The sequence below is a fragment of the Malaclemys terrapin genome, chromosome 4 (genome assembly GCF_027887155.1).
Source record: "Malaclemys terrapin pileata isolate rMalTer1 chromosome 4, rMalTer1.hap1, whole genome shotgun sequence".
NCBI lineage: Eukaryota > Metazoa > Chordata > Testudines > Emydidae > Malaclemys > Malaclemys terrapin.
The window spans coordinates 15,981,924-16,004,695 of NC_071508.1; the positions used below are offsets into that span (position 1 = coordinate 15,981,924).

General features: G+C 48.8%; 1 protein-coding gene across 1 annotated transcript in view; it reads left to right on the forward strand.

The window, feature by feature from the left end:
- The window catches only part of LRRN2 (leucine rich repeat neuronal 2), a 101,301-nt gene extending 86,077 nt beyond the window's left edge, over nt 1-15,224 (forward strand). The window contains exon 2 of the mRNA XM_054024807.1: nt 12,315-15,224. Coding sequence (XP_053880782.1) covers nt 12,585-14,750 — 2,166 coding nt within the window. The 5' untranslated portion in view covers nt 12,315-12,584 and the 3' untranslated portion in view covers nt 14,751-15,224. The remainder of the gene's footprint in view (nt 1-12,314) is intronic.
- The last annotated feature ends 7,548 nt before the right edge of the window (nt 15,225-22,772 follow it).

Consider the following 22,772-nt stretch of genomic DNA (forward strand, 5'->3'; position numbering starts at 1 on the left):
TCAGAATCCCCTGCTCGTTGCTGACAGCCAGGGGCCATGTGGGCAGGCCCAGGAAACAGACAAACCCTGCTTCAGGGAGGCTCGGAACTTCCGTACATTGCTTTTGTGGGGGGAGTGCCCACACCACATCATCTGTCACTACTGCCTCACTGTGATCCAAGCCTGAGGGACGATAACATCTGGTGAGAGGGAGCAGGAAGAGGGGAGCTGAGCCCAGTGCCACGGGAAGAGAATATTAACCTTCTATTCTAATAGGAGTCGGACCTGTCATCCGCCATGCAGACGTCTCTCCTCTCAGCACAGAAATGCCGGCAGCTCAGAGCCATGCCACGACAGCTCTTGAACAACATACAGCCTGGCAGTGTAGGGTGGGCATCAAAGGAGAATCTACAAGGGGAGTTGGAGATAATGGGTGGGATTTTGAAACCCTCCAGAGACCAAGCCAGTCTGGCCCAGCCAAACTAACTACATTAATAAAAGCGACAAAGAGTCCTGTGGCACCTTATAGACTAACAGACGTATTGGAGCATAAGCTTTCATGGGTGAATGCCTACATTAATAAACACATGCAACTTCCTCTATCACGGCCATTTAACACTATGGAGAGACAGTTCCCCAAATCAGAACCTGACTTCAGTGTGCTTAATACAGATCCACAGTGGTGGAAGTGAAACCAGACCCAGGCTCACTACTGACCCGGCTTTCAGAGGGGCTCACCACATTGCGTACTGACATCTCCTGAAAATCTGCCCATCAGGGTGCCGGGGGGGTGGGGGAGAGGCTGAGCACTTTAGAAAAGCTGGCCCTGATTTAGGTGCCCGAATCTGGCCCTGTAAGTTCACTTTGTGCCCCATTCTTCAAACCTTACTCACATCCAGTAGACTAGCTCCACTGAAATCGGTGGTCCAAATTCTGCTCTCACTTACACTGGTGTAAATCTGGAACAGTCCAGAGGAGTCTGTTTTGTTACTCCAGATTTACATGGCTGTGACTGAGAGGAGAATTTCTCCCACTGAATGAGTGCCCTTCACCATGAATAAGAGCATCAAGACCTGACCCTCTGCAATTACCTATTATGCTGCACTGTGCCCCAGAGACTCAGCCAGCATGGAGACGGCCATGGGTAACCCTGTAAGTACAGAGGTCCCTAAGGGAAAGGGCAGCTTTTTGCCGAAGATGTTGCATGAGAAGGCCGCAGCGCTCCACTCTGTGGGTGTTATTGTGCGGCTGTAGCTACAGTGATGCTGGCGCATGGGGTATAGGAGGGTGCAGGGATTGTTGTAGGGTATGCAGGGGTAACCGCATGGTGGCATGAAAAAAGGACTCTTACAGAACCCCTAACTAACCAAAACAGCCACCTGAATCAGTAACTATCATCCGAATTGTTAGAGAGACCTGAGTGTGCCAAGCCCAGGGACTAAAAATACCTGGAGACTCACAGATGCACAGTGGTGAGGGTTTAACAAGGTGCACTGAACTGTTAGGACTATGCACCGTGTATGTTAATGAAACTCCCAAAATCTGCAGCTCCTGCCTGGAGCCAGGCCTGCACTCCCTATTACCCTGACATTGCTGGTGTAAGTGCCCGGACCCACGCCACAACCTTTTATCCAAGCTCCCTGGGAAGTGCTAACTGGAATCAGTGCTGCCCCAGTACTGTGGGGCAGAGGCAGCCCTTCTGCTTTGCTCTGTCACAGGGCGGTGGGGGAACTTAGTAGGTTTACAGATGATAAAAGCCTAACTGCTTGTAAGCTTTTCCTGCCCGCGCTGCTAAACAAGTGTTTATCTGATCAATTTAGGGCAGGCGAGAGAGCAAGGCCATGAATCCCTATGGCCTAATGCTTTATAGTCTCTGGAGACAGTATTCGATAGAGCTTTACCAAGACCACCTTCTCCACGGCACTCAACAAAGGGGAGAAATATGGCCTCAAGTAGTTAACAATCCCTCACGTTTGGACTTTAAAGACCAGGGACAAGTGGGAGAACAATGGGAGAAAGAGCTGCCTACGGTCCTATGCTGGGACTCTTAATGTCCCCCTCCATGCATTCGAATAGGAAGACAGCACAGGGGAGGGGAAAGAAAGTCAGAAAAAAAGAAAATGCACATGCAATCCATGTGCACAGTGTGTGTTGCATCCTGTTCTTGTGGCTGGGCAATGTAACAAGATGAAAGCCTACTACCGTTAGCGCCTGTGCAAGTTAGTGCTTTATCTCATGTGGCAGAGGCTCCCGCGTTCAGTACTACAGAGGCAAGTTTCAATCCCTTGTTTACCTCCCTTCCAGGGCCGGCTCTGGCTTTTTTGCCGCCCGAGGCAAAAAAGCCTCCCGCCGTTCCCCCCCCCCTCCCCCCGGGAGTGCGGCAGGGGAGGGCGCCGAGCCCAGCCACGGGCCCGCTCTCCCCGCCGGAGTGCCGGGGGGAGGGCGGAGAGCCCGCCGCGGCGCCTCTGGTGGCCGGAGCGCCAGAAGGAGGGCGGAGAGCCCGGCCGGGGCCCCGCTCTCCCCAATCGGCCAGAGCGCCGGGGGGAGGGCAGCGAGCCTGCCGCGGCTCCGCTCTCCCCGGCGGCCGGAGCGCTGGGAGAAGGGCGGCGAGCCTGCCGCGGCTCCGCTCATCCCGGCGGCCAGAGCGCCGCAGGGAGGGTGGCGAGCCCAGTCGTGGCCCCGCTCTCGGGCCGGAGCGCCGCGCCGCACCGCCCCCCTCCAGGTGCTGCCCCAAGCACATGCTTGGTGGGCTGGTGACTGGAGCCGGCCATGCTCCCTGCAGTGGGTTAGATGCATGTTCTCTATGTACGTGTTAATGGAATGATGTTTCATAAAACTAACAATAGAAAAGACATATTAGAACATCTATCCAGGTGCCTGGGGACCAGTACACTGTTGTTCCTAGGAAATTGGACGGGGAAGGTTATTCTCTGCTACCGTCTCTGCTTGCCAATGTCCCAACCAATGGTGCTTCTTCCATCAGTTTCTTGCGTGAAAATATCTCCTTCCCAACAGACCTTGCTCTTTACCACATGCTTCCTCAGCTTAAATTCCCCTCCAATCTCCTCTTGCCCTCAGTACTGGGTTCCTTCTGGACATGGAGGAAGTGCAGGGGCTAGGTGGCTCATATGCGAGATGAGACCTACAGCTGGGTGAAAATTTTCATCTGAAATATTTTTGGCAAAAAAAATGCAGATTCAGCAACCCTGAAAGTTTTGCTAAGTCATGTTGACTTCGCCCGATTGTTCTGGGTGAAAGCCCCTCCCTCAAAAAAAAAATCTGAAAAAACTGAAATAATTGTTTTGACATTTTCAAATTGGAATATCACAATTTTTCGCTTTGAAGTGATTTTTTGTTTAGAAATGTCCTTCAATATTATCTACAATTTTTAAAAAATTTAAAATGATCAAAATTGAAATGAAACATAATTTTTTAAACTTTTCAATTTGACAAAAATTCCCACAATTTTTGGTTTCAGGGGTTGATCTGAAACATGTTATTTATTTATCGGAATGGCTGGTGAACTGAGAAATCTATTATTTGCCCAGCTCTAATGAGACTCATGGAAGAGGAGTAAGATGCAGCCTCCGACACTTCGTCCAAGTCTCTCCTTATAGAACACTGATTCCAAATCTCGCGCTGCCATGGATGGGTTATTGATCTCAGACAGGGACTGGACCCAAACATATTCGATGGAGCAGGCTGAGGGTTAATTGGGAAGGACTTTGTTTTTAAGTTTCTCGGAAAGTGGAGATCTGACCCTGTCCCTCAATCCTAGTGTAACTGCATGGTGGGGGCCAGGCTCCATCCTGTTTTAGCATCCAACCCCTCTGGAGATTAGGAGTCCCCAGAAAACTGCAGAGATTTCCCATGGAGTGTTGGGATTGGTAACAATGACACAGCTTCTGTCCAGACCGTCCTGTGCTTCTTAAGTAAAGAGGAAACGTTGGGAGATGGGGAACTAAGGTTCTCCCCAACCCCATTTTGCCTCCCTAAATTCTTCTTGCATTTTCAACTGGATGCAGCACCTGGCGTGACTTCCTGCCCTGATGCTGCTATGTGCAATTACACAGCAACTGCCTGGAAGTGTCCTTAGTTCATTGGCAAGTGAAATCTAGCGTCTGCTTCTGCTCTCTGACGCAAGCACTAAGCCCCAATTGTTCAGCCAAGCATTAAGCATGTGCTTAAATCCTAATGATTTCAACCGGATTTAAGCACAAACTTAATTTTAAGAATGTGCATAAATGGTTTGCTGAGTTGGGGCTTAACTCAGCAGTGATGCCGTGGAAGTCAATGGATTTTTACCAGGGTAAGGGCTTGTCTGCACATGAAAGTTATTCCGGAATAAGGTAGGATGCAAATTTAAAGCGGATTAACTATTCCCGATTGACTTCATGTAAGTGGGAGGAGAATCAGAGCCATGAATGATGACATGAGGAAATAGCATCAAGCAAGGTGGGGATATTTCATGTGTGTGGGTGTGTTGAGAGAAAGTGAGAGTGTGAAAGTCTGAGTGAAAAGTGCTAGATAAATGTAAGCAATTATCATCATCCAGAGTGCCTGGTAAAGTGTTAAACACTTCAACAATCATCTCACTAGATAAACAGGCATGCCACTAATGAGTTTAACAACACTGCTAGTGTGAACACTTGCTCTCACCTGCTGTGTCTGATGAGAACATGTTGCAGAGTTAAGAAGAAATTTTATCCCCATGTTTGGTCTCCTCCTAATCTCTACTAGTTAGAAAATGACTTAAATCCTGAAGCATGAGGTTTAATATGCAAAATGTAATACTCCAGACGAAGACTTAGCATTCACTGTAATATCCCAGTATATTTTTGTTATCCATATACATATCCAATCTCTTTTTTGATTCTGGCTAAATTCTTGACCTCAATGACTCCCTGTGGCAAGGAGTTCCACAGTCTAATTACATGCCATGTGAAAAATAATTAAAAAAAAAAATCTAACAGGTACTGAGCCGGAAATGGTGTCAACAGAAAGGCTTTTGACTCCATAGGCCAGAAGCTGATGCTAGGTCCTTTTTCTAGGTCCTTTTTCACAACCTTGAGGAAATCAAATAGTCCTTCCATATTATTATTGTAAAGAGGAAAGAATTCTATAGTATTTTCAATGGCCTGAGAGATTTACAACAGCAGAAATGCCCATGGGTTTTAAAAGAAAGATGAGGGTCCATAAGGAAAGATGTAAAAATCAATGCAGCCTTCTCCTCCTTTAATGCTGCTTTTGTGGGAGACAGTTTAAAAGCTGATGCCCTCGCAGCAGACAAGCAGGAAAGTGCAAAGGATCAGTTCTGGTGCAGAGACCAGAGTGAGTCAATGCTGAATAAACTTTGCTTGGAAGACTTTTATAGGGAGAGTAGGGGAGCTGTAAACCACGGCAGCCTTTGGAGAAACCTTCCTTCTTGCTCCTGTTTGCTTTGTTTTCTGGAGCGTGAGGTTTTCTGAGATGGGGAGAAGCCACAGGAATGGGTATGATTTGTTTTGTAGCACTTTGTTGGTCAGGTTTTTGCAAATCGAAGACAGGGGCAGCAGGTCTGTATACTTTTTGGTGATGCCCAGAACAGGTCCAAGTCCTGTCTCTCCCCAACACCCACCCACACACCTGCTTTGTAAGCTGATACATATTTTTTTAAATAATGTAAAAATGGACTGGAAACTGTAAGTGTTTAACAGTTTCCCTATATTGCACAATGTGGGGGGGGATGAGGGCTCTGGCTGGGGGTGAGGGCTCTTGGGTGGGGCTGGGGATGAGGGGTTTGGGGTGTGGGAGGGACTCAGAGCTAGGGCAGAGGGTTTGGGTGCGGGGGTGAGGGCTGCGGGGTGGGGCGGGGGATGAGGGGTTCACAGTGCAGGAGGGGGCTCAGGGCTGGGGCTGAGGGTTTGGGTGCAGGCAGGCTGCCCCAGGCTGGGGCTAGAGAGGAGGACTCCAAATGCCCCCAGCCCTTTCCCCCACACCTGGCATCGTCACTTCACGTGCTCCTAGGGGCCAGGCCCCTCTCAGGTCCAGGAAGCCCCCTCGCCTCCCCTGTGGTGGGTGCCGGGGGATGTGGGGGAGGAAAGCTGCCATCACGTGTGCACCTCCTCCCTCTGCAGACAGCAGCTGCACCACCACCTCAGCCTGCCGCCGGTGCCACTCCCTTTTGTAGCCGGCAGCGGCCGGCGAGGGAGCGCAGCGCAGAGTGGCAGGGCAGCCGCCCGCTGCCCAGGGCGCCGGCAGGGATGCTCTAAGGGAGGTGCACGGGGGCAGCAAGCAGGGCCGGGGAGGCGCGCAGGGCAGCAGGCCGGGCTGGGGAAAAGACCTGGCCGTGAACATTGGTGGAGCTGGGCCCCCAGGCCCTGAATTTGCTGGAGCATGGGCACCCCGGGCCCATAAAACTCGCCGCCCCTGATCGAACACCAAGGTTGGTTTTGCTTCTGGGTCCTGTTTTCTCTGAAACCACAAAATATGGAGAAGGAGATGGTCAGATTGTTACTTATGGATTGCAGTAGCACCCACAATGCATTAGCTGCTGCATACATGTAACAACCCTCACCTTGGCTGTCATCAAGGCCTGAGCCCAGGATTCCCAGAGATAAAGCATGAGTCTCTCCAGCTTGAGCTAAAGAACTACGGGCTTGTCTACATGAGACGGTTGCACTGATATTCCTTGCATTGGATTTTCTAAACTGATGCAAACCCATGAGTGGCTTATATCAGTTTAGTTAAGATTGGAAACTGTTTGTATTTCTTTTTTAATGAGAAAAGAACCACATTATTTTGACATAAAAACCCCAACAGTCATTAGTCTGGATAATGAACGGGGACTGGAGCAAGATGCAGGGTCCAGGATCGCATCCAGCCCAGAGAGGGTTAATAATTGTCTTGCTCCTACACAGGAGCATTGGATAACCACTGAGGAACCCAGTTAGAGCTTCTGACTAGAGGGAGAATGGGCCACACCTGGGATCACTTTGGAGTGACCAGTCAGATGCCTTTATAAAGAGACACCGCCCAGTCCCTGGAGCCAAGGGACTGTGGTTAGTGGTAGGAGTAGCTAAGAACTGTTGATACAGGGGTTAGTGAAATGGTGTTGGTTTAGTTTAACTGCAACTCTCTTTCATCCCCATATTACCTCAAGATGAAATAGGTGTTTTTCTTTAGCTCTCTGAGCAGGGCCAATGCTTCCAATCAGAGGATCTCACAAAAATTCTCCCCTCCTTCGCTTGGGGTAGCTCTAGGGCAAAGAGAAGTGAGGTGCTGTGCTCTATTCCTTCATTTCCCCCCTTTCAACACACGTGCTTTCTCAGGAAACCAAGAGAGGAGGCAAAGGAGGGGATGTGATAGGGCTTTGCAGGGCATGCTCCTGAAAACAGTAGCTGGCATGCGGATGGTCTAGCGTAGAGTATCTCCTTGATACTATGGTGATGAACATGAAGTAAGAAATTATAGAATAGGAAATACAGGCGGCTGGACCCCTGTTTTAGTGTCAGTGGGGCTCTTGGCAGGTGCACGAGTCTGCAAAGAGAAGCTCACTGCAGGATTGGGGGCCATGGTTAAATTAAAACAGCGAAGGGGTGGGTCCCGCTCCTCCCAAGGAAATGTTATTGACAACTCTCGACACTTGGCATAATCAGTCCATTCTAGAGACAGATATTCTCTTCAGTAGAATCTCTGATAGTCCTGGGGCAAAGTCATCTCTGTCTGGGATCCCAGTGGGACACAGGGGTTGAGCTCTATTAAAGATGGGGAAATCACATCAGGTTGCCATTTCTGGACAGAAAAATGAGTCTCCTCCAACATGGCACTGCTCCAGACAAACCCTGAGGGAAGCCCTCACTGCTCATCTGAACTCTTGTAGGAGGAGTTGGTGGGGATGTCACACACCCAAAGAAATCTCAAATGGACAGCTTCCCTGCAAAGAAGCCAAACTCTGTAGCAATCAAACCTGCAAAATGACATCTGTCACTCACTGTTATTCATCCTCTGCCTACCACTCGTTATTAGTGATTCCCTGTCTGTCACTCATCATTAGCACCAACACAGCATATGGCCTGGTCAATTCATGTTATGGATTTAGCAATTTGACTTAATGGAGACGCTAAAGAAAAGAGGTGCTTAGAAAAGGGACCGGGGACTAATCCCTGGCTAGTGAACTCCTTTGAGATTGGTTTCTGTTTCATAGCACTCTATTTCACTATTATTTATTTATATTATAGAATTGTAGGACTGGAAGGGACCTCGAGAGGTCATCTAGTCCAGTCCCCTGTGCTCATGGCAGGACTAAGTATGACAGGGGTTTGTCTAAGCTGCTCTTAAAAATCCCCAGTGATGGAGATTCTACAACCTCCCTAGGCAATTTATTCCAGTGCTTATTCTAGGTGCTATGGTAGCACCTAGAGGCCCCATCCAGGATCAAACCCCCATTCTGTATATACACTGAGTGAGAGACAGTCCTTGCCCCAAACACTGGCTTTACAGACCACCACCATTTGCCTGAGCTATCTAATATGCCTAATTTTTAGGTACTTAAAATGTGTGATATGGTATGTCACACAATGTACTTTCCATGCAAGGAGTGATGTAGCAATGACAAATGCACAGCGTTCCCAAAGCTCCCCCATGGTAGTTCTAGTACTTGGTAGTGCAGGAGGTATGGGGTGGAGACATCCACATACCAACTCCTTAGCAGCAAGTTGGGAATCTGTGTTTGGAGAGTGAGAAACACACGGCATTGTGATTGCTCGCAGCAAACTTAAAGGCCTGGGGTTTCCCTTTTTAAGAAAAAGTTCCCCTTGGGTACATGACGAGAAGGATAAGAGCAGTGAAGGTGTAGGTGATCCTACTTGTCCCAAGAGTAGGGGACAGAAAAGGAAAGTAAGGATTGATTGTAAGCCCTACGTACGGTTTTAATAATTTCATAAGGTGCTTGGGTACATGGTCTGAATGCACAGATAGATCAGGCCTGGCCCAATGCCCACTGAAGTCAACACTGGATCAAGCCGATAACAAAAGTGTCAGTCTGTACGGAGACAGAGAGAGACAATAATATACCACAATGCATTTCAAACCCTGTGAAAACAGGCCCATCTTGCAATCATGTGAGTGAGTTTTAGAGAGAAGCTCATGCCCAACCCCCCCAGATCTGAACCGCTTTCCATCTCCCAAAATGTGAAGGGATGGGTTACAGAATCCAGATCTGGATCCAGATCGTACATCTCCTGCCCTTCTATGCTGTATTTCTTAAATGGCTGCTTACAGCTTTCATGCATGCACAGTGTATTTGATAAGAACGTACTAGTCTGTTCTACGTAGGTTTCTATACAGCGCTCATCACCGTAGTATCTGATAACTGGGGAAAATAATAGGAGTTGAAAATATAGTCGAACCCCTTGCCATCTACTTGCATGAACACCTGAGCCCCTTAGGAGGCCAGGAACCTGGAATATCACTGCTACTCAGACGCTGTCTTCCCTTTATTCCTTTCTAGTGTTTGTGTCTGTCAGGCATCTCCACAGTCACAAGGGGTGTCTCTTACCCACTCCCTTAGTATGTTAATACTCTGACAAAGAATAGTACAGAGTCCTGCTGTAGCCACTGGCTCACAGCCAGAGCTCTCCACTCCCACAGCAGTTGCCTGCAGGAAAATCAATGGCAAGGAGTGAGCAGCCTAAATAACCAAGTTGAGAGCCCAGACCCCAGGGGAGGGGGAACAGAAAGACCATGAGATGTCTCCCCATCTAAGGATTCGCAGGGTATGCAGCTGTCACACTCCCACCGGCTAAGGAAACAATGAAAGGCTGGCGGTGCAGATGAGTGCCCAGTTTGGCTGGCCCACCCATTGCAGAGGAAAGTTCAATTCCCTGTAGTGTGGGAACAGTCAGATGCAAGCTCCTAAAAGACCAATGCTTCCCAAACCGGAGCCTGTGGAGCACTGATATGCAATGGAGCTGCTACCCCTGCACTGGGTCGCTGTAGCTTGGTGCAGGACGCACAACAGTTCCCGTGTTTCTTTGAGCAACTCGACTCAAAGGTGCAAACCTCTCTCTTCACCCTGCTTTCTCTGTTTGGGGTTTTTCTCGGGGGTAAATCCAACCGTGACCTATTGTGCATGGGACACCAAAACTGGTGGAAAGTTAGGTGCCCCCCCTCCCCCACCCCGCCCCGGAAAGGTACCTTGCTCTAGGTTTGTAACATGGTCTCAGGTTGGATTCAGCATCCTGTACAGAATATGATCTGGACGCCCTGGCTGTAGGAACAATTCTACCATGTAATGATACTTTGCACCTTTCATCCAAGGACCTCAAAGCATTTTGAATTTACGATTTCTATGCAGCTCTTTTTCTTTTATCTTGGTACTTAGCTGACCCCATTACTGTCATAACTGAGCATCTCCCAGACATTAAATGTATCCTCACAGCATCCCCACGTGGGAGGGAAGAATCATTACCCCATTTCACAGCGATGAGACGTAAAGAAGGGAAGGGATTTGCCAAGTGTCTGGGGAAGGGAGTCTGTGGCCGCTGGGAACTGAATCCAGATCTCCCCAGACCCATGCTGTGGGGTATGTCTACACAGCAAAAAAGACCCTTGGCAATGAGGCTCAGAGCCCAGCTCAACTGCCTCGGGCTCATGCAGCACAGGCTGCGGAGCTAACAATGGCAGGCAGTGTAGATGTTCGGGCTGGATCCCAGGCTCCAAGATCATCCCCCGTCATTGAGTTTCAGAGCCCGGGCTCAAGCCCAGCAGAAACATTTACAAGGCTATTTCCAGCCCTATAGCGCAAGCCCGAATCAGTTCACCCTGTCTGAGACTTGCTGCATTGGGGTGGTTGTTGTTTTTGCTGTGTGGACAAACCCTTAGCCACCCGATCATCCTCCTTTCTCGCATTCCCCTTTTCTGCTTCTGTTGCCTCCATTTCCCTCCTCTGGCTTTCCCTTTCCCATCTGCTAGAATTGCCGTGGCGAGCACTGTGAGAACAGGGCTAGTCCCTCACCCACCCACCCCCAACCCTACTGCTGCTCATCTTCCCCATTCCCCCTCAGCAAAAGAGGCTACTCCTCTGATAATATTTAGGCTTCCGGTTTTTTTCCCTACAGGGAGAGAGAATGAGCAAAGGAATCTCTGGATCACTCTCTGTGGAGATTCTTTTACCTTTGGTTTCATGCCAGTAGACTTTTGCTGTGATCAAGAATTCAGGCCCTGTGTGGCTCCCCAATCCCTGCCCCCATCCCCATGGTCACTCATCACTTTCATGTGGCTCCCAGCGTATTCCTCAGCTGTGGTATTGGGGACTGTGTTTTAAGGGCTGAGCTTCCCAGACAGGTTCTGGGCAGGGCGCTGTGCAGCTCTTGTTATGCACAGCTGGCTGGTACTGGGCACAGAGTAAAAAAGAGCTCTTGCAAACCCCTTAAGCACTGAGTGATCACTGAATACCACCACAGATACATTAATTCTTTCAACCCCTTGTAAAAACCTGCATAAACTATGCCGCACATAAAAACTGCCAGACTGGATCAGACCTGGGGCCTATCTTGTCTCTGGCAGTAGCCAGTACCAGCTGATTCATAGAAAAATGCCAGAGATCCTTTAGGATGATGGGATACTAGCACCCAGGGGATGTTAATTCCTGGCCCCGTTAGATGGTTTATGCCTTGAAGCTTGAGGATTAATATCCCTTCCAAAATTCTTGGATTATTTTACTCATATAACACACTCACGATTTGCCCTAATTGGAGACACTGATTCTGAAATCCCTTGGCTTCATTTTAACCCCTTAGTTCTGTGCAGAGATGGGCCCAGGTGTTTAAAGGTTCCCAAAGTTCAGGAGGCATGGAGATCCAGAGGCTTGGTTCGTTCTGGGGGTCAGACACCAAATCTGGAACAGGATCTGAAAGACGGGAGGATGCTGGGTTCCGAAGTCTTGGTTTGATCTCTCTCTAGTTTTCGGTTGAGCCAGATAAAGAAATGGGTTATTGTTATTTATATTACAGTAGCATCTAGAGGCCTCTGAGATCATGGCCCCATTGTGCAAGGTGCTGTACATTCAGACGGTAAGAGACAATCCCTGCCCCAAGGAGTTCACAACCTAAATAGAGAGACAAAGGATGGGAGAAAGGAAATATTTTCAGCCCCATTTTATAGCTGGTGAGGCACCGAGCGGTTAAATACCTTGTCACACAAGGAGTCTGTAGCTGAAGCCAGAGCTCCTGACCACAAGACCTACACTCCTCTCATTACTGCGGGTGCCGGATTAATCTATATTTCTCTGTCTTGCTTTGTTTGCCACTTGCGCGGTTCTCCTCTAACGTGACCTGTTCCTTGGGCTCTTTCAGGAACGACCTTGAGAGGAAACCTCAAAAATGCAGCAGAGTGAAAAAATGAATCACCTTGGGAGGAAGAAAAGGAGAAATTCCGATTAAAGGAGCAAGCGCTGCCCAGAGCATTATGACCTCTTCTACAGGGAAGGCCGAGCTGTGCAGCCTTCAACAGGAACAATAACGCTGCAGGGAACACCCGTGAATGGTGGAAGAGGCTTGGGGCAGGGGTTTTCTGTGTGTGTGGGTCCTATTTCCACCTCTCCCTCTTCCTGTGCCAAGTTCTGGATGTGCCCTGTGAAAGTTTTTGCCCAGGAAGGAAGTCGGTCTTGCCAGTTGAAAATGAGACACTTTCAAATGAACTTGCTTCTCATCTGTGTGGCAACTGCCACAGCCATCCCTGTAGTGCCCTGGAAGGTGAAATGCCCACTGCAGTGTGTGTGTCAGATCCGGCCCTGGTACACGCCCAGGTCTGTGTACAGGGAGGCTGCCACCGTGGACTGCAATGACTTGTTCATCTCCACGGTGCCGGAGAGCTTGCCAGAGGGGACACAGACCCTGCTCTTGCAAAGCAACCACATCGCCAGGGTGGACCAGAGTGAACTGGACTATCTGAAAAACCTGACGGAGCTGGACCTGTCGCAGAACAGCTTCTCTGACATCTGGGACTTCAGTCTGAAGAACATGCCCCAGCTGCTGAGCCTCCATCTTGAAGAGAACCAGCTGGCTGAGTTGTCCGATAACAGCTTCTCTGGCCTGGCCAACCTCCAGGAGCTGTATCTGAACCACAACCAGCTGCGTAGGATTTCTCCGCAGGCCTTCTCAGGCCTCAGTAACCTCCTTCGGCTCCACCTCAACTCTAATCTCTTGAGGACTGTTGACAGCCGCTGGTTCCAGGTGCTCCCCAACCTGGAGATCCTCATGATTGGAGGCAACAAGGTGGATGCTATCTTGGATATGAACTTCAGGCCTCTGTCGAATCTGAGGAGCTTGGTTCTGGCTGGGATGAACCTGAGGGAGATCTCAGATTTCGCCCTGGAAGGGCTGAGAAGCCTGGAGAGTCTGTCTTTCTATGACAACAAGCTGGTGAATGTCCCCAAGCGGGCGTTGCAGCAAGTCCCTGGCCTTAAGTTCCTGGATCTGAACAAAAACCCTTTGCAGAGGATCAGGCAAAGTGACTTCATGAATATGCTACACCTCAAGGAGCTGGGACTTAACAACATGGAGGAGCTGGTTTCCATAGACAAGTTTGCCTTGATCAACCTCCCCGAGCTGACCAAACTGGACGTGACCAACAATCCCAAGCTGTCCTTCATCCACCCTAGCGCTTTCCATCACCTGCCCCAAATGGAGACCCTGATGCTCAACAACAACGCCCTAAGTGCCTTGCATAAGCAGACGGTAGACTCCCTGCCCAACCTGCAGGAGATCAGCATCCACAGCAACCCCATACGCTGTGACTGCGTCATCCGCTGGGTCAACAGCACCGAGAACCATATCCGCTTCATCGAGCCCCAGTCCACACTGTGCGCCGAACCCCCGGACCTGAAGAGGAGGCACATCCGGGATGTTCCCTTCCGGGAAATGACCGACCGGTGCCTGCCTCTCATCTCCACCAAGAGTTTCCCCTCCCACTTGGAGGTGGCAGACGGCGAGAACATCTCACTGCATTGTAGGGCCCTGGCGGAACCGGAACCAGAGATCTACTGGGTCACACCTTCTGGGGTCAAGCTGATCCCTTACTTGGAGGACGGGAGGTACAAGGTGCACCCTGAAGGGACACTGGAAATTCACAAGATAACTGCACAGGAGGCCGGGCTTTATACCTGCGTGGCCCATAACCTCATTGGTGCTGACACCAAGAGCATCAGCCTGATGGTCAACAGCTCCTTCCCTCTCAGCGTGGACAACCTGGAGCTCCTGGTGAAGGAAGTCCAGGCTTACCATATCCTTGTCACCTGGAAGCCCCACCTCAACACAATCTCCTCCAATCTCACCTGGTCCAGCTTCTCCTTCAGCTCCAGTTTGGATGTGACCAACGTGGCCCGGATCCCTGCGGGCACCCACCTGTATAACATCACCCGGCTCCACCAGGGCACAGAGTACTGGGCCTGCCTTCACGTGGCCTTCGTAAACTTGCAGTCCAAGGTGGCCTGTGTGAATGCCAGGACTAAAGAGGCTGGCTACGGCTATGGGTACCTGGAGAGCGGGCAGAGTGTCTTGACGGTGCTGGCCCTCTGCATCTTGTTGCTTTCAGTCAGCCTGGTAGGCCACTATGGCTTTGGTTCCTACAGGCCGCAGCCTGGGAAACTGCTCCTGCGCTGCCTGCCATGGTACCCGGGCTCGTCCTCGGTGCGCGTGGTCTACCCTCCTTTCGTCAAACACTGGGATCAGGGGAGGCCTGGGGAGAAGCTCCTAGCCGTGGAGGTGCAAGCAACGCCGCTGGACTCTTGAAGGTCAACTCTTTGGAGGGGCGTGGAGATGGGGTGGCGGTTCCGGGGGTCGGGGAGAAGGCAAGTGAAACTATTTTTTACCAAAAATAAAAAGAAGACTTGACTGACAAACAAAGCAGCATGGCAAGTGGAGCGGGACATGGCCAACATTCAGGCCTTGCGGTGCCCCTCTGCCCCCATGCCCCGCCCAAGTCACCCATCAACATTTGTCCAAACAGATTGTTTCTCTTACAGACAACCTGCTGTTACTGGGGGAAAGGTTCTTGAGTGAATCTTCAGCACAGACAGGGACAATGAAAGGCAATGCCCAGAGCAGAGAGCATGAGCAAGAACAGCCATACTGTAGAACCACAGATGACACCAAGCCCCCGGCAGCCCAGCTGTTAGTCCGCTAGCTGGATGGTCCCTGTCTTGGAAATACACAAAGGCCTTTCCCTTTGGGACTTTTTGTGTGTGTACAGCCATAGGTAACCACGACTCAAACCTGCCAGCCCCCTTATTCGCTCACCCACAACCACCTCAAGGAACAGAGGGGGGAGGGGGGAAGAGGACAATTGGGCTAAGGAAACAAGGATGCTGCTGCTGCTGTATCTCTTAACTGGCTAGTGACGTCTTTGTGACTCTGGCTGGATTCCGCCATGAAAAGCCGATTGGATCCCATAACCCAAGAGCTTGATTTCAAGGCTATTTTGTAAACTTTTGTGGATAATGTTACAAAAAAAAAAAAAAAAAAAAAAAGGAAATTCTTGCTTTTCTGTTTTTGTAAAAAAAAAAAAAAAAGAAAGAAAGAAAGAAACAAAAAAACCTTTGTACACTGGTCTATAGCGTGAAGGGTTCGTGCTAGAAAAACATTGCTGCAGAGACAAAGGGTGGGGGCAGGGTGTATGGCAGGGAGAAATCTTTGATGTGGCAGAGGTTCCCGGAACAGTCTCTTACTTCCAAATAGCTGCAGTTTGCTCTCTGCACATGTCCCACTGCATAACTTGAAACATCCCAGGAGATGAAAGTGAGAAGAGGCTTTATGGGTGCGAGGGGATGAAATATTCTGGTCTCCAATGCTGTCATCACCTCTCTTTCTCTGATAAGCAATTAAAATTGCAAATGAAACATACCGGTGGACAGCATGAGTCTCTCCCCCCCGCCCCCTTCTGTTTCTAATTATGCCAAACCAAGGGATGATGCCGTCTATAGAATTTCAAATCAGTGAGCTTGGGAGAGTCAGCTTCCCTTCGCTAGTGGTGAATGGATGTTTTTATTTAAAAAAACTCATTTGTTTACTTTTAAATTTCTAAGAAGCCTTTAATTGGGGGGGTGGGGGAACCACATGGAAAGAGAAAGGCAGGACAGATGAATTGGCTGATGGAGAAATAGATGGATAGCTAGAAAGAGAGTGATAGAAAGAGGCCACCAGAAAAGAGTCAGTGTAAATAGACACCAAAAATAATTTTCCCACCAAGAAGTATAATGTTCATGGTTATGAATGTTGCTTTACCTTTCAAGATCTGGGCAAGATGGTGGTTGTAAGGAGACAGAAGACAAATGAGTCGGTTATCTGATATCTGAGACCAGCACCTATGGTGCACTGGTGTACTGAGAATTCCAAGTTAAAAGGCATGGGGAGATGAGTAGCAATTTGAACAAGACACATGCATGGGCTGATCCGATGCGCCCTCACCACCATCTTTGTAATGACCTGCCATCGTCCATGCTCTAACAGCAGCAAATTCGGACAGGACCAAACCTTTTGAAGTCCATGGGTTGTGGAGCAGGCCCTTAGACCAGTCGCTTCACATAATGCTCCCTGCTTCACATAATGCTCCCTGCTTCACATAATGCTCCCCATCCACTGTGGGGCACATGATGCCCATTGCAAGCATTAAGAAAAGCTCTACCATAATCACGTATAGTTTTTTGATGTGGTAGAATGTCATAGGAAGAAAAATCTCCACCTAGATCTAGCAGATGTGTATTCACATCAAAAAAATCACTGCATAATTTGGCATGGTTGGCAACCTTTTCTTAGGAGAAGGTCAGGTCTGGAATAGCAGGGAATGCTGGAAGTCAAGAGCGGGGTGCACTGGCAGAATAGTGTGTGTGAGAGGCCCCTGGACTAATAACTGGAAGCTACAGGTCAGGACTGAAGGCATCAGAAGAGCTTTGCAGAGGAAAGTTGCCCAGCCCCTGGCTGTGCTACAGTCAACTCTTGCTAGGATAATAAATCCCTCTCCTTCCTCCAGAACCAAATCTGTTCCCTCAATTAAAAAGTACAGTGCCAGAGGGAAAATTTCAGCCAGGTTCGCTGTAATCACCTGAAACAAAACGTGATGTACCAGCAAATAAACAAGGCCCAGAGATCAAAGTGTACACGGCTAAGCTTTGCTGGAGCATCTGTAAACATTATAATGCCTTCCCCCTTTGGGAGGGGCTCTGAGTTGATCAGAGAGAAGAAATAAAACGAAGATGAAGAGAGATTCCCCTCCTGGTTCTTCTGAGCCCAACCTAGGGATAATGGCAGACAGATACCTTCTGCGCGGAAAGGTGTCTGAGAGAGGCCTTCATTAAAAATTAAAATGGCCTGGGATGTGAAGTCCCATCCTCCGCAGTTTGCTATCCCTGTCGAGGTGAACACCAAGGAGAGCAATGAAAAGAAGCCACTGTGAGAGTGTATGTGTGTGTCTTGTTCTCTTTCATTCACACGCATAGCTGACCCCTCTACTCCGCAAGCACCGTCGGTGATGGTCGATTTTGGGGGATGCACAACCATTGCTAAGTGGGCCCTGGCTAATTTGCATAGACATCCTCATGAATGTTAAGATGCACAAATCAATGAGGGCACCGTGCCCTGCTTGCCTTGATAAGGGAACAGACACTGCTTGTTCCTGCAAGTTCACCAGCAACACATGCCGGCAGCCCTTCCAGCTCTGTCCTTGCCCTGCAGTTACAGGGAGGCTGTTAGATGCCTTAAGCCACCTGTTTAAAGCCATCCCTGCTTTAGAATACCCTGATATTCTGTTCTCTCTCCCCCCCCTCCCCGCCCCCCATTCACAGGAAAGAAGCCACTCAAATGGAGATGTCACGACACTATCACCATCTCTTGATGCAAAACCCATTACCCCGTAACTGGCACTAACTGGCCGCCTTAGCAGAGACACCAAGGATTGACTGGGCCATAGAGCCTGAACTCTCCTCTCAAGTCCAGAGGAGGCTGCTCCAGGCTGGGGGGTGAGGTGTGTTGGTAGAGTAGGCGGGGGGAGCTTGCACTGTTCATGGTGGCTGGACTATTCCTTGGATAAACAGAAACTGGAAAATGACTCCCCTTTAAAAAATGGACATGCTGCTCTCCCAGTCAGAACTTGGGAGAAACGCACAAGAAAATGGCACATCCTCCCAAAGCAAGACAGCCCACACCTGTCTGATGCTGTGCTGCAATGCAATGTTCTTAACACTTAAAGCTAGAAGGACTATTTGACATGGTGGAAGAACACTGAAGAAATTATGGGATTGACGTAGCCTGTGCAGACAACTTCAAGTGTGGGATTCCATGGCCAGTCCTCAGTGACCTACCTAACCTCCAACTTCTACTCTTCTGTGCAGAGTTGAGCTCCAACCCCACATCCCAGTACCTCGCCCCTGCCCCGAACTCTGGAGGATTTGAAATCCAGATGGGAGGTTTACAGCTTGGCTCTGTCTCTGCTTTAAAGTTAGGAGTTTTGTTTACTGGATCCTCTTTCCCAGCTGGGACTGGCAACGTGGTTCTGCTTCAAACATCATAATAAAAGATTGTCCCCACCAGGCGTACAAACATAACAATTACTGTGTTCCTGTCCCAGCTGGGAGCAGTGGGCAGGCGCCTTCAGTGTGATGCCAGAATAACTCATCCCACGCAAAGCACGCCCCCTCTCCCTGGGCTGACACCACTGCATGGAGGTTGCCTCTTACCGGCTGAAATAAAAATGCCGAAAAAGTAGAGAACAGTTTAATTCCCAAAACCATGGAAAGAGCCTGCGAGCTCGTCCAGAGTGGATGAAACTGGAGCCTGCACGTCTCACGTGGGAATTGCAAGACCTTGGGCAAAGGGCTACCACCGGCATGATTGACACCAGGGCAAATCACGCTGGAACACTTCCGTGCACTGGGGCCAGGGCAACACTTAAAATTTTGCTAGTATAGCAATGTCAGCTCGGGGTGTGATTATTTTTATGACATTTCTATACTGGCAAAAGCCCTAGTGCAGACACGGTTATACTGGGGACAAAAAATGGTTTTGCCTGTATAGCTAATTTTGTTTGGGACCTGGGTAAGTTATATTGGCAAAAGAACGCTTTGGCTGGTATAAGCTAGGTCTACACTAGGAGGGCTTTGCTGGTCTGGCGGTACTGGTATAACTATACCAGCAAACCTTTCCTAGTGTAGACTAGGCCTAGGGCTTTGACAAGGCTATTGCATCTAAAGACGGATGCATGAGAATTCCCTGTTGGGCAGAAGCTTCTGCTGCAGCCTTCTCTGATCCATTATTCCATATGATAGTTCATCCCAGCCACAATTTAGCCAACCGGCACTAATCAGCAAAGCACTTAATCACGTGCTTGGGACCCATTGAAGATTTGCCATTATCTTCAATGGGACAGGCTCAAAGCTAAGTATGTGCTTAAGTATTTCCTTGAATGGAAGCCACTCTGGAGATTCTGTAGGCTCCCAAGTGCCTTCGATGGAACTACTCACGTATGTAAAGTCAAGTGTTTGGAGGATCAGGGCCTAAATAGCTTTTCTCTTCTGCCTTTCTTTACACTGGGGAAATTTACAAAAAAGTCCCCACTGGTTTAGCTGGATCAGTGTGAGATCAGTTGGGAATATTAGCCTGTAAATTTCCCAGGAGTAGACATGTCTTTGATTTAATTCCATTCCTCCCAGTTATATAAAAAGCTCCCTTATTAATCAGTCACGGGGCAATATTTTCACCTCTCTCCTCTGCCATTTGAGAGGATCTTGTTCCTACGCGTGGCAGAAATGTAGCTAACCCTCAAGCAAAACAAACACACAGCCCTTTTAAAGGCTGTAATTTTGTAGGTGTAGGGAAAGGACATCTGTGATCATTACTATCATTACTGCTAATGTTACACTGGGACCGGAGGTGAGATTTCAACAGCTGCTTGGTTTGTTTATTTTAACCTACAACTAATTCCTGCAAGCAGAAGATTCTATTTGTTTATTTCTTCTTCTATTTTCTCGGTTGCCTTCAGCTGAGTTTGGGAATCACAGTGATACTTACGGAGCTTCACAATATAATTAATACAAAAATACACCACTCTGATTGCCAGCACTGACACATTGAATTGTTTTGTCCTCTATGGATGCTTCCTTTCCCCCCACTCCTGTCTGCTCTGGGATCACAACTGTACTAGCTAAAACCCAACTGTGCTGGCTACAGCTGCATTTAAACAGTAGTCAGAGCAGGACATTGGGAGTTGGGAAGCCTGAGTTCTGTTCTTGACCGCCACTGACTCACTTCCTGACTTTGGGCAAGTCACTTAGCCCAACATTTTCAAAAGTGGCTGCTGATTTGGTGGGCCTCAGTCATTTAGCAGCCCAAACTGAGAGTATATGGGGTTGATTTGCAGAAATGCTGACCTGCCATGGCTGAGCGCCTACCTATGAAAATCATGTCCTAGGGTCAACATTTTCAAGAGAGGTCAGCAGCCATCAAGCCCTGAGCGCTTACAAAAAGCTGGCTCCTTACAGAATTTTGGTGCCTGAGCTCTTTGGATAATCTGGTTCCATGGGTTTCCAGCCGGGCCCCCAAAATGAATGGGCACTTCAGAAAACGTTGACCTCTGCTTCTCTGTGCCTCAAATCCATACTCTCTGAAGTGGGGATAATGATACTACCACCCCCCCAAATGCTTTGATATCCTTATCTGAAGAGCACTGTGCGGAATACACTATTTATTATTGTGATGATGGTCTGATTCTCATAGTTTCCATAACCAGTGATTTTTTTTTTCTGATCATCATGCTAGCTAAATAGTACCACAGACCCTGTCTATCCTGGCCGTACAACCAAATTCAGCAACTGTGCTTAAATATGGTTTAAACTCAACTGTGGTTAAACCACTTTCTTACAGGGTTTGACCAGCCAATGCAGAGAGGGTCAAACTATATTAGTATAGAATGGTTCAACTAGTCACGTAGACTGGAACAAATGGATAACAGCTGACCTAGTCCTGTCTTCTATTGAACTTTAAGGGGCCAATTCTTCATCTGCTCTGGGATCTTTACTCTGACAAAGGCCACAGCTAGATGCTAAAGAGGAAGATAACCCTCCCGCCCCCAAGTGAAGCATGGTATGATTGGGAAGGAGCTGTAGCTGGTAATATGTTCTCTGCAGCCTGAGGACTGATACCCTTGCCTAATTTTTATCCTAGCTAGTGTAACTGTAGAAGATATTCATCCCGCAGTGAAATTCACCCCTGTGCAGAGGGCCAGCCTGAAACCTTTGCACCACTTAAGCCCTATTTTGAAGGGCTTACGTGCCTTGTACTAATTTCTGCGCACAAAGGTAAATTTCACCTTAAGCGTCTAGCCTCTTTTTTGCCACTTAAGTTGTTTGCCTCAGTAACGTCACACACTGATACACACACATGGCTGCTACTTCCACTGTCTGTTTTAACCTTGCTTCCAAATGCATTTTCCTTTCATCTGCTTGGAATGTGTTCCTTTCCGAAGTGACAGAGTGGCTTATTGTTCTTGTATTAGCTGATGGCATAAACAAGGGCACCAGCCTACCTTGCTCTCCCCTATTCATTTTGCATAGCTCTCTGCCATTTTCTCTCCTCCCTTCCAAAGCAAACAGTCCCGGTCTTTCTGACTGATGCAAGAGGGGCCAGCCTGATTACAAAGGAGAAGCATCTATTTAAATACAGAGATCTGTGACTGGAGTGGGAAAACATACAAATGCAACGGGGTTTGGGTAGAGCACTATTATCTCTGCAGCAATTCCGGAGCATGGCACTAGCTCCACCATTCCAAATGTTTTTAGGAGGAGTAGCATTTTAGCCTTAAGTAACGTAATCAATGGGTATCACTTATCGTGTGAGCAGGCCAGGCAAGCTCTGTGGATGCCCTTTAGTCCTGCTTGGCACCTTCCTGCTATATCAGTTCTGCCCCCCTTTCCTAGCTCTGCTAATGCACCTCAGTTCCCACCTGCAGCCCCCTTTTGTGTTCTAGTTGTCATTCCCCCAAACTGCCTGCTGATGCTCCTCATTCTTGACCTACAACACACACTAGTTCCAGCCCTGAGCTTCCATACTGGAAACCCACTGAGCTTACCCCAATAAGCCCACTGCAGGGTCTGATGGAGTCAAACCCATCACACGTGCTGGGTTTGGCAGGGGAGCCTGAGAAAATTCTTTCCAACCAGCCTATGCACGAGAGAGAACAGAATGAACCCAACTCTCTGAATTGGCCCTTAAAACGGCCCAGCTAGGGTGACCAGACATCCTGATAAAATCGGGACCATCCCGATATCCAATTTGTCCCGATATATTTCGCGGTATGCTTTTTTTATTTTGCTCCGCCAGTGACCCCCCTCCTCCCCGATGTGTCCCGATATTTTCTTCCTTTTATCTGGTCACCCTAGGCCCAGATTTGCCTGCATGAATCATTGCCTGGAAGGTGCCACGGTGCCACAGTGATAACATTACTAATCAGGAAGGACTAGTCCAAAAATGAACCTTGCTCTGTGAATTATAACAGCTGCAAAGTTTTATAGGGCCTTGTGATTGGGACATATGGGTTCTCACCCTCTCGGAGGCTGGATCGTGCAAATGAAACAGTCGAGCAGATGTATGAGGGGTAATTTTTTGACTGCCAAGAATAAGTCACCTCAGGATGTCGTCTTGTGGAGAGAAAGAAAAATGGCTTTTCATTGATCGGCTCCCCTGGTATTCCTCGCCTTCCTTTGAAAAGCCCATTGGCTTCTGAGCTGACACAGTAGGATTGCCCAGATAGGAATGCCAGATCAAAAC